The sequence below is a fragment of the Sciurus carolinensis genome, chromosome 2, assembly GCF_902686445.1.
Source record: "Sciurus carolinensis chromosome 2, mSciCar1.2, whole genome shotgun sequence".
Taxonomy (NCBI): domain Eukaryota; kingdom Metazoa; phylum Chordata; class Mammalia; order Rodentia; family Sciuridae; genus Sciurus; species Sciurus carolinensis.
In genome coordinates, this window is record NC_062214.1 from 83,367,552 (window position 1) to 83,380,645 (window position 13,094).

General features: G+C 35.9%; 1 protein-coding gene across 1 annotated transcript in view; it reads right to left on the reverse strand.

Moving 5' to 3' along the window:
• The window catches only part of Arih1 (ariadne RBR E3 ubiquitin protein ligase 1), a 109,425-nt gene that overhangs the window by 59,185 nt on the left and 37,146 nt on the right, over positions 1 to 13,094 (reverse strand). The window contains exon 2 of the mRNA XM_047541161.1: positions 8,417 to 8,484. Coding sequence (XP_047397117.1) covers positions 8,417 to 8,484 — 68 coding nt within the window. The remainder of the gene's footprint in view (positions 1 to 8,416; positions 8,485 to 13,094) is intronic.

The following is a 13,094-nucleotide window of genomic DNA, read 5'->3' on the forward strand; positions in this document are numbered from 1 at the left end:
TCACTTAGTTTAACATGCATTTCTGATCTATCCATTTATTTTTAATTGCTTGATAGCTCATTTCTTGTAAGCACTGATTAACATTCCATTTCTAAATGTATACCATAATTTACTCATCCATTCACCTATTGAAGAACATCATGGTTGTTTCCATATTTTGGCAATTAATTCAACTTCTTTAAACGTCCATGTACAGGTTTGTGTGTGGACTGAACTTTCCAACTCATTTGGGAAAACACCAAGGAGCACAACCACTGAATCGTATGGTACCAGCACATTTTGTTTTATGATAAACTGCCAGAGTCTTCCAAAGTGACTGTGATATTCTGCATTTCCACCAGCAAGGAATTAAAGTTCCTGTTGCTCCACATTCTCACCTGCATATGGTATTGGCGGTGTTTTGGGTTTCTGCCATTATAATAGGTGGGTAGTGGTATCTCATTGTTTTAATTTGCATTTGCATAATGACAAAAGTGAAGCACCTTCTGTTTACTTGCCATCTGCATTTTTTTCTTAGATGAGGTATCTGTTAAGGTCTTTGGCCCATTGTTTAAACAGATTGTCTTGTTACTGCTGAGTTTCAAGAGTTCTTTGTATATTTTGTGTAACAGTCCTTTAAGGGATGTGTGGATATGTCTTGCAAATATTTTCTCCTAGTCTATGGTTTTTCTTGTTATCTTCTTAATGCATCCCCTTTTAAAATCCATTTCAAAGATCTCTCTGTTTAATGTGTCTTTTTTTGTTCTCTACTTCATTAATGTTTGCTTTTATCTTAAATACCTAAAGCTACTTCTTTGGGCTTATTTTTTAACCTCTTGTTTCAAAGGATTGGTTCTACTTTTACTTCATTCTCTTATAACTTAAGACTATATATTTCACTGCATCTCTTCAAGCACTTCTCTCATTTGTGCTTTCATTATTTGGTTTTAATTATTTTAGCACTGACTAGTTAATATAACAAAACGAACAAATTAATATACAAAGAAAATAAACTGCTCCCACAAACCAAGAACAAGGTTAACAGAGTATCTTGGATACTGCTGAAATAATTCAAGATGGTTAAAAAGAATGTATGAAGGAAAGTGAATGAATTAAAAAATAAATATGAGGAACTTTAACACTACAAAATACAAAGACAAAGATGACAGGTACAGATGTAGTATTTTTAAAAAAAGAAGTTGCAAGTGACTAACAATTTCAAAAAGTATCAGGAAAGGAGGAAAAAAACACTAAAGAAAATAACAAGCATTTTTCAAAACTAAAAACATGAGTCCTCAGATTAAAAAGGGCCCAAATGGTTATATCTCCAAAACTCACAACTAAAAATACTATAATCTATTTCAGAACATTAGGAATTTGTCTTATAGCACTCTAAGTTTACAATATATAAAATTGAACTTAATTTGAGATATATTCTAAAAGATGGAAAAAGGTAAATTTGGGGAAAAAAACAATGGGATGTAAGAAATAAACTGGCTGGTGGGGGGGGGGCAGGGCTTGATACACAGATAAACCCTTAATAAACCCTTACCATAAATGAAAATTTAAATTATCATCAATTTACCATACTGAAAGGGGAAGAAGGAAGGACAGAGGAGAAAAATATACTAGTTTTTTTTGTCTTGTGCAGGGGATGGATATGAATACTATAAATAGTTATAAACTTATAGTTTTAAATATATATGTACAAATTATAAGGATAACTACTAGAAAAACAAAATATAACTGAAATTATTAGAGAAAAATAAAATTTGATGAAGCAAACAAAATAAGTAGAAAACCTGATAAAGTACAACTTAAAATGGTAGTAAAATAGGTAACTTTAGCATAAAACATTGATGTATTATTAATCTCAGCTATGAAAACGTACACTTATAGATTGGTTTGTTTGTTTTTTGTTTCTTCATTCCGGGGGTGGGGGAGGTTAGGGGCATGGTACTGGGGAGTGAATCCAGGGCAATGAGCAAACACACTACCACTGAGCTATATCCCCAGCCCTAGTTCTTCTCCCTGCCCCCTTTTTAATCACCTACATGTTGTTTACAAGAGATATACCTAAGGCCAAATAACCCAGGAAGACTGCACTTTTTAAGTATCAAAAGCTTTTAAAAAGTGTGGCAATGCTACTGTGAAACGAAACAAAATACAATATGAAAATTAGTGTATGAGAAAAAGATATTGTTGCATAGCTGGAATCAAAACCAGGGCCTTACGTATGCTAGGCAAGTATTTTGTCATTGAACTATATGCTTCTAGCATTTCAAGATACTACTTAAATATTCAAATATAAATTGAGGTATAGTTTTCTTCAGAAACACAAAAACTGAAATCACAAGGTAAAAGTAAAAATAGTGCACAACTTACAGAAGTTTCCCAAAAGCCTCTTACCTTTTAATTCATACTTACCAGGTTTAAGCACAATATTTAATTGAAAAATGTTTTCAGCACTGTTACAGGATAAAATTCAGAATGTGTTTAGATTAAATATATTAATATAAGGCAAATTCTGAGCTAACTAGTCCCCTAAAGGAGTTTCAAATGTAACAAAGAAAACTCCTTTTTGGTTCATAAGCATGATGATTGGGTGTTCAAGTTGTTTCACTTGTTTTGTTTTTGTGGTACTGGGGATCGAACTCAGGGCCTTGTGCTTGCACCAGCTGAGCTATCTCCCCAGCCCTCAAGTTGTTGTGTAAGGTGTGCCTTCCTTTAAACCTTGTGGGAATGTTGGCACTGTACCCAACGTGGACCCCTCCCCCCAAAAAAACCCTCCTTTGCCTAACAGAGATGTCATAAATAAACCTGAAAGGAAATGACACCCAAATTAAGAAACATTACTAACTTCAGATTCTGCAGCAGTATTCACCCTATGCATTGATCTAGTCTGTGAAGGCAAAACTCAGTACTTCCTATTGCATCCTACCTCACACTAGTGAGAAAGGCGGCTGAGGCTTATTTCAACCAGCTTTAGCCTTAGGTCACTCCAACTGGTGGCGCAGGGGGCAACACAAAAACAGGGGTTAACAATCCCCAGCCCTTACTCTTGCTCTCAAAAGAAATGCAAACAAAGACAGTGACCCCACACATTCTCGTCATTTTGATCACATTTGAAAAATGATTCCTTCATTTTCCAATAAGAATCTTGTGTGTGTGCATGTTCTTGTTGTGCTGATGGGTTCATGGACACATATACATATTTGTTCCTTTTTTTCTCATTCTTCGCATTTATTAAATGTAGTTATTTTTCCTTACTTTGTCTTTTGAGAGTTATTTGGTTTGGGTTTATATATTTTACATTTTGCTTTGTATTGCTTTCATTTATTTCTCTGGTTTCCCTTTCTCTCTTTTCTTCTGCTAACATCTAAACTTTATTGTCCTCTCTCCCCCTTTATTTCTCTGATGTTTTCTCCTCCTTCATCACCTGCATCTCTTCTTCATTCTCTGTTCACTTTCTGATATTGTAAATTCTTCTCTCTCTTCTTATCACATTTTCCTATCTCTCTCTCTCTTTTTTTTTTTTTTTTGCAGTACTGGGGATTGAACCCAGGGCCTTGTGCTATGCAAGGCAAGCACTTTACCAACTGAGCTATATCCCCAGCCCACATTTTCTTATCTCTCAACCACATTTCTAACACCTTTTAGAACTAATTGGTTTATGTAATCCCACCCCCATCATTAATGCTGTTGCAGTTATTACTGTGGTGGATGACATAATTGACCTCTGTTTGCTTCAATTCAAGATCTAGTTTATGGTTACTGATCTTATTATTTCTGCTGTTAGTAATTGCTGACCCTATCATTTCTGTTTTTTGTGGCTTAAAATTATTGTAGATATCATAGTAGGAATCAGGTTATTTATTTAATGCTGTATATTGTCTGCATTAGTTGTTGCTATTGTTTGTTTCCCCCTTTCCAGGAGGTGCTGGGAACTTACAGGGACACTACAAGTTCACAGAGTAGAGACAGTGCTGCTGAACTAAACCAAAATACAGTTGCACATTGCTCCACACACATATTAATGACACTCAAACTTCAGCTGTACTTTAACATGAAGAATAGAGAAGACAAAATTCCAAGCTAATGACCAAGCCCCAAGGAGAAATGACTACAGCAAAAAGAGAAAATTAGCACAAAGGCTCTGAATACCACAACTACAAGGGAGATCTAAATTTAGATCACTCTAGGACACTTTGACAAATAAACACTGTGCCCTAAAAATGCCCACACATAAGGGTGGAAGAAAAATCCCTCCCAAAATATTCATAAAACTCAACACAAGAAAATACAAGAAATATGAAAAAACAAGGTTACACAACACCTCTTAAAGCCCATAATTCAAGAGCAACTAACCCCAAAAAATTGAAGATGAAATATCCATGAAAAATTCAAAAGAATCATTATACAATGACCAATGAATTCCAAGAGAACACAGAAAAACAACTGAATGAATAAAGGAGACAGTAAGGATAAAAATGAAAAATCCAATAAGGAAATGGATACCGAAAAGAACCAAACAGAAATCTTGGAAATGAAAGACACAATAAATCAAATAAAATGTTCAGCTGAAATTCTCCTTAATAGAGTACACCATGTTGAAGACAATCTCACAGCTGGAAGACAAAGTGGCCAGCCTTGAATATTCAGACAACATGAAAGAAAATAATTAGCTATGATCAGAATATATAAGAATTCTGGGACAACATTAAGAGTCCAAATTTAAGAATCACTGGAACTGAGAATGGGTGGGACAGGTAGGCTACTGGAATGGATAACCCCCCCTTCAGGGAAATAACAACAGAAAAAGTTGCAAACCATCAGAATGAGATGGGACACCCAGATACAGGAGGAATTCAGAACCCTAAATAGATAAGATCAAAAAAGAACCTCTCCACAATACATTATAACTTAAATGCCTAACATATAGAACAAGGATAGAATTTTAGAAGTCTTAGAGAAACACATTAGAAAAAATTTAGAGGCAAGTCAATCAGAAATCACTTCTGATTTCTTAGCACAAACTCTAAAAGCCAAGAGGGCTTGGCATGATGTGTTCCAAGTCCTGAAAGAAAACAACTGTCAGTCAAGACTGCTTATCAAGCAAAGGTATCCTTCGAAATCAAAGATGAAAGAAAACCCTTCCAAGATAAGCAGAAACTAAAGGAACTGATGACTACTAAAGCAGCTCTACAGAACTTAAAAAATACTTCACACAGAAGAAATTTAAAAAAAAAAGGGTTAACCCAAATTCAGAAATGAACAAATCTCTTGAAGAGTAGCTAAGCAAATGAGAAACAGGATCAAATTAAAATGCTAAATAAATCAAAATAGCATGAACTAATAAACAACTCTCTCAACACTGAATGTAAATGGTCTCAACTCTCCATTATAAAAGACACAGGCTAGCAGAACAGATTAAAAAACAAGACCCAACTATAGGCTGTTTGCAGGAGACACTACAGGCAAAGACAGCCACCGGCTGAAAGTGAAAAGAAAGAAATTGATATACCATGCAAATGGAGCCCAAAAACAAGCAGAAGTAGTTACTGTCATATCTAACAAAGCAGATGTCAAACTAAAATTAAGCAGAAAGAGACAGAGATGGTCACTTTATATTAGTAAAGGGAAAAATCCAACAAGAAGGTATAACAATAATATTTATGCCCTGAATATGGAAGCAACTAATTACATAAAAGAGACACTACTTAAATTGAAGCCTCTTATAGATAGCAGTATGAAAACAGTGGCTGATTTCAACACACCCCTCTCACCATTCGATAAGTCATCTAAATATAAACTCAGTAAAGAAACTTTGGACATGAAAACTATTATAAATCAAATGGAATTAACAGACATCTATAGAATATTTCATCTAACAACAGCAAAATTCACTTTCTCCTCAGTAGCTCATAGAACTTTCTCCAAAATAGACCACGTTTTAGGCCACAAGCAACTCTTAGCAAATACAAAAGAATTGAAATAATTCCTTGCATCTTGTCAGATCATAATGGAATGAAATTAGAAATCAACAGAACAAAATCATACATAAACTACATAAACACATGGAGATTAAACAATACTCTTTTGAACAATGAATGGGTGATAGAAAAAATGAAGGAAAAAATTAAAATTCTCAGAGTAAAATGAGAATAATAATTCAACATATGAGAACTCTGGACAGTATGAAGGCAGTTTTAAGAGGAAAGTTTATACCTATGAGTGCCTACATAAGAAAAGCATAAAGATTCCCCAAGATGCATCTCAAGGAACTTGCAAAAAAAGAACAAACCAATTCCAAAACCAGTAGGAGGAAAGGAAATAATTAAGATCAGACAGAAATCAATGAACTTGAGAACAGGGAGGAAAAAAAAAAATACATATGAAAAGCAAAACTGGAGTGAAATTTCATCTCACCTCCAGTCAGATTGGCAATCATCAAGAATACAAGCAGTAATAAATGCTAGACAGGATATGAAGAAAAAGGAACCCCTTTATATTGTTGATGGGATTGTAAATTAGTACAACCATTATGGAAATCAGAATGCAGGTTCCCCAAAACACTAGGCATGGAACCATCATGTGATCCAGCTATAACAACAACTCAGTATTTACCCTAAAGAATTAACATCATCACATTACAGCGATACATGCATATCCATGTTTACAGCAGCACAATTCACAATAGTCAAACTATGGAACCAGCCCAGGTGTTCATCAACAGATAAACAGATAAAGAAAATGTGGTATATACACACAATGGAGTTTATTCAACCATATGAAATTATGTCATCTGCAGAAAAGTGATGAAACTAGAGATTATTATGTTAAGCAAAAAATGTCAAACTCAGGACCTGGTCAAGGGTTAGATATCCTTTCTCCCATATGTAGAAGCTGGAGAAGAAAAAGAAATGGAGGTTGGTCTTATGAAAACCAAAGGGAATGAATTAGGAAATGGACCAAGACGTGGGAGATGGGGGAAAAGGGAAGAAGTACTAGAGAATGATATTGGTCAAATTTTATTGTTACATGCACAAACAATTATGTAACAACAAATTTCATCATTATGAACAACTATAATGCTCCAATTAAAAAAGCAGAGGTGGGGGAGAGACTGGACAGGACACCACTGACTTCAGAAAAGATGGAAAACAGCTGGGGAGCAGGGGTGCTATTTCAGTTGTAGAACACTTGCCTAGCATGGGTGAGGCCCTGGGTTCAATCCCCAGTACAGTTAAAAGAGAGAGAGAGAGAGAGAGAGAGAGAGAGAGAGAGAGAGAGAGAGAGAGAGAGAGAGAGAGAGAGAGAAGATGGCCAAATTCTACAAACGTTTAAAAAAAAAATCACGCTAGTCCTTCATGAATCCTGGGAAAGTTACTTATGATATATGCTTTGGAGTCCAAAAAAACTTTCTGAAAATGGAAAAAAATTTGGAAAAAAAAGGAACACTTACACTGCTGCTAACTCCCTATGTTGCAAAGTGAAATCATTTAAATTCTAAACCTTAGTCTTTGTATCAATTAAGTAGGGATACTAGTTTCTAGTCTCATAAAACTATCTGGAGGATAAAATCAAATAATGCCTAACAGAGGGTACTCAATAATTGATAGTTATTAATGTTACCCCTGAATTGTAGACAGGGCACAAGGTGTATGAAATAGATCAACAATTCTTCGAATTACTTAATATCTGTTTTACAAAGCTGTGAATTTTAAAGCCAAATGAGCAATATTTTCCATTTATTTCCCCCAATACTGAAATCTCCGTTCCCAAAAGGAGTTATAATTGTTTATTAAAACTAAGATTGCTAAATATAAGGTTGAGAGAATAAATACAGGTTCTTACCCTACCACCTTATTAAGTGTCCCAAATTTTCAATCTAAGAAACAGAAAAAGATCAGTGATGGCATTGTCAGTCTCCAATCCCAATATTATTTTCTCTTTCAGAACTAGAAAGATTTTCAAAGAAAATATATAAAATATCCAATAAGATAGAATCCTACCCTGAAACCAGAGAACCAGCCCAAATAGCTAGGCTGGTGCCCAGGAAACACTGGGCAACTTTTCAATTTTGTTTTTACTGAATAAATGTCATTTTTATACCTAATATGCACTTTAAGTTTTATGAACAAAACATCTTTTTAAGCAATTAAAGGAAGATCTTATTTATGTGCTCCAAGAATAGTGTATCAAGTGCATATATGTAGAAGAAACTAAAACAGAGCACCCACTTTCCCTCCAAAATAAAACAATTAAGTCTGAATTCCCTAATACTAAGTTTATTGCAAAATGTACAAATAAAGAATATAAGAAATTAGTTATCACACTGGTTTGTTCACACACATATCAACTCCCTACTTCTTACAAGTTCAGTTCAATAGGCTTTCTCCATTCTAAATACAAAGCTGAAAATATAATTCCTTACCTTTCCATTAACTTCTCTTTATCCCAGTTGAAGTGGCTAAGGAGTATTCTTGTGATAGTTGCTGGATTCTAAAGAAGAGGGGAAAAGAGTCATTTTAAATTAATTGCATTTTGTTAACATTTAATGAGCTTCTAGGTTAAGTTTAGGCTTCCAAAATTCCCCACCCAAATTTCCTTTCCTAGAATATTTCTTTATTCCCTTAAGAAAATACAAAATTTTATTTGCAAGATAAGACTATTTTAAAACATTCTGCCACACTTTCAGGTTTCTGTAGGAGTCAAAATAAGCCAAAAAGAGAGCAAATGGTCAGGAGTGGTGGCACATGCCTATAATCCCAGTGGCTCAGCCTCAGCAACAGGGTCAGACACTAAGCAACTAAGTGTGACCCTGTCTCTAAATAAAATACAAAATAGGGCTGAGAATGTAGCTCAGTGGTCAAGTGATCCTGAGTACAAACCCAGGTACCCAAAACAAAACCTAACAAACCAAAAAAGCAAAAGACAAAGCAAGTTACTACATTAAACCAGGCACTAATTAAAATTAAATTTTTTGCTCTTGAGATTTAACAGACTGCCACATGAGCACACTAAATGTAATCAATAAAAATGTCTGAGACCTTCTGTATCAGAGTTCAAGTGAGTCCAAATCATTCATTCACAGCTAACCGGAATGCAAAATTATCTGCACTATGTAATAATATTCAGTGTGCACTTAGTCTGCACTTTCACCTTTGGTGGCTATTTATTTCTAGAACAATAAGCCAATATTATGAAATAAAACAAAGTTTACTCAGTCCTGGCACAAATATCTCAATTTTCCACAAAACTAATGTGTTCACTATCTGGGTACTGAATTTTGACTTACAGCACAATGGGGCCTAAGAGATTAACAAAACCTGATTCATTCATATTAGAACAAGTTACAATGTCAAACCTGAATCAGTTTTATTTATTTTTCATATATAATTTTATTACATTTAGTAACAATTTGAAAAGTAGGGGGCTGGGGTTGTAGTTCAGTGGTAGTGTGCTCGCCTAGTATGTGTGAGGTCCTGGGTTCGATCCTCAGCATCCCATAAAAATAAAAAAATAAAGGTACTGGGTCCACCTACAAGTAAAAATATATATTAAAAAGAAAGAAAAAGCAGAGCACTCTCCAAGCATAATCAAGGGTTCCAAGTGTGATTTATAGTATTACCACCCCAAACAAAAAAGTGATCTCTGTGGACTACAATTTTTATTTCTCTGTAGTTAGACCAAAGTATTAGTTAACTATATCTTAAAGTAATCTTGTATAAAACTATCACGAAAGAGATATAAACTGTTGCCAACATTGCCATCTATCAAAGAAAAGTTTCACACATTCAAAGTCTCACAAAAAAGCTAAGGATGCAGATACTGTTCGAACCACCCAGGCACATTTTGCTAATTTACCTAGTTGCTTCTTACTTCTCAGATGCAGACACCCTAACAATACTTCTTTAACACAGAACTCCAGAAAAACACCCTCATCTACAATGTTAAGATGTGGAAGAAACCTAACAACTAATCCTATTATAATATGTTTATTTGTATGGAATCAATTCAGAGAACTAAGTCTAATGGTATTTACTAGAAACACTTGACTTTAATATGGCATCCAACACACTACGCTCTTCTCCACTACAGAGTGGGCTTGGGCAAAAATGTTTTAGGAACTGTCAAGAGTCTCAGCTTCAAAGACAAAAAAAGAAATAGGAAAGAGAATGACTTGTTGCTAGTGTGCCTCTTCTGTGTCTTGAGTTCCAGAATCAATCACTGGTTCCAGTTCGTTATTAATTTACCAAAAATCCCTACGCCAAGTGCTAAATTCCTAAGTTCTATCCTTATATTCTAATTTAACAGATTTGGGGAAGAGCCCTCTTGGGTGTGCTCAGTGCCTGATCTATGCACTAAACAATTTTTCTATATAGTCCCTGTATCAGTGGCTATCATTTATGTGCACTGCACATAAGGAAAGGTGATAAGAAATTATGTTTACCATGTGTTTATTGTACACTTAGGCCCTGTACACAGTAATTTATGCACCTCATTTAATTCTCAAAGCACTCTAAGGTAAATGACTGACTCCCTTTCTAAACTAAGCACTAAAGCTTACAAAAATTAATCTCATGCAACTGGTTAAGCAAACTAGTTGTGAATTCTGAAGTAGAACAATCTGAATCTAATATTTCTTCCACCATCCCATGTAGAACCTGAAGAAATACTAAAGATCTTGTATAACTACAAGGCATATGTATTATATCCTGTACATCCTTCACCAAAAGGTAATCCAGGAAACGGAACAGTACAGTAAGGGTAAGAAGAAGGTAGCAAATGCAAGGAGGGAAATGAAAATTTTTCTGAAACACTAATAATACTCTGTCTTAAATGTGACAGTGGTTATACGAGGGTATGCATTTCTCAAAACTCAAAACTATATCCTTAAATGGGCACATTTAGTCACATAAAAGTTGCATATTTATATAGTAGCCCCCCCCACTATCCACAGGACTCACATTCCAAGACCCCCAGTGGATACCTGATATTGTGATACCTCAACACTTGATCTGATAACTGAAAAGGCTACTAAATAATTAACCAAGCAGAGTATAGGTAAGGTAGACACACCAGACAAAGGGATGGTTCACATCTTGAGTGAAGAGTTCAGATTTCATCTTAAAACCAAAAACAGTCCACCACTTAAAACTTATGAGTTGTTAGGCCGGCACGGTGGCGTATGCCTATAATCCCAGCAGTTAGGGAGGCTGAGGCAGGAGGATCACATATTCAAAGTCAGCCTCAGCAACTTAGCAAGGCCCTAAGCAACTCAGTGACATCCTGTCTCAAAATAAAAATGTGTCTCAGTGGTTAAGCATCTCTCGGTTCAATCCCTGGTCCCCCCCCCCAAAAAAAGTTATGAATTGTTTATTTCTGGAATTTCCCATTTAATATTTTCAAACCATGTCAACAGTGGGTAATGGAAAACAAGCAATACGGCAGACAAAGAAAAATTACTGCAATGTTCATTTATTTGAAAACAAATCAAATCAATCTGCCTTTTGATTCTAGTCATGATGAAATATTCAGCCCACTGCAGTTTCTATCTCCCATTGATTAAACTGAAAATTGTGTACAGCAACTAACAAAGAACTCAATAAATAGCAGGCAGAATGGGGGTTACGGAAGCAGTGAAGAACCACTAATAAAAATGGTACTCAAGATTGGGCCAATTAGGTAAACGGCATAAAAGATGTATGTGATCAGTAAAAACAGAGAAGTGCATCTTTTGGGCCAGAGAATTAGTTAAGAACTCCTACAGAATTTCTCTCTCTCTTGGTTTTTCCCCCTCCTCTCTCCTGAGCACCCCTAATCTGTGAAGTAGCTACATAAAATCATTACAAAAAATTAATCACTCTGAGGAAATCTGAAAATAGGCCACTGGTGGGGCAAGAAGAGAATAGGAGGGTTGTCCTCCCCATCTTTTTTTATCCACCCCCCCTTGTTCTTTCACCCCAAGGCATAATGGGCAGGAGATTAAAACTGAAAGAACTCCAGGCTTCTGACTAGGGAAGACTTGTAGGAATTGAAGAGTTTAGAGGAAATCTCTGAGAACATAGAGAGAGATGGAGAAGTAAACCTCATTCTGTGTTTGAACCATGTCCAGATTACTGCAGCTGTTCATATGTGGAACATAGCTTAAGAATTACAAGACAGGGTTGGAGTTGTGACTCAGTTGTAGAGCCCTTGCCTAGCACGTGGGAGGCACTGTGTTCAATCCTCAGCATCATATATAAATAAATTAATTAAATAAAGGTATTGTGTCCATCTATAAAAATAAAAATAAAAAAGAATTATAACAAGAGACAGATATTGAGAAGACCAAGAAAGAAAACCATGAAAAGACAGGGGCAGAGGTCAGAATGATGCATCTTCAGGTCAAATAATACCAAGGATTCGCTGCAACCATCAGAAACAAGGAGGAGGTAAAAAGAACCCTTTGTAGACTGAAAGAAAACAATGAAAAGTTAATTCTTCAAACTTGACCTATAGATTTCACTCAGCAACAATCAAAATCCCAATTAGTTTTCTTTTTGGTAGTTATCAAAGCGATTCTAAAATTTATAAGGAATAGCAAGTAAACCAGAACAGTCAAATTTTGAAATGAACATTACCTTATTTCTCTTTCAAAACTACAGTATTGAGAGAAGATGACAAACCCTCTCTGACTTGGAGACGTGAAGTGCCTCTGCCTAGCCAAGCCCAAGCACTTGTTCCCTTCCCAGATGTCCCCCAGAACACTCGCATGCGGAGGCTCTGGAACAGATCAGCACCTATGAAGGTTGTTTGATATGTATTGGCACGTCCCACACACCAGGTCCAATTTGTGGTGGTCTCAGTGAGCACTTGTCCACCATAGACAAGGAAACTGAACAAAACTAGGGACATCAGCAGCTCCAAGCCACATCACTTGTCCCTCATCTGCCTGCTGTTCTTTCCCCCTGCAGGGACATTGTTGGTGGCTCGCCCAGGTCCTCTCAGACTCCTCTTACCATCTCTGCACACCCAGCCCCTGGCTTCTACTTGTGCCTTTTTTATTTTCAGCATTTTGGTGGCTGTGACACCTGGGGCCTTGGTGACCCTGGAGCAACCATCCCTCC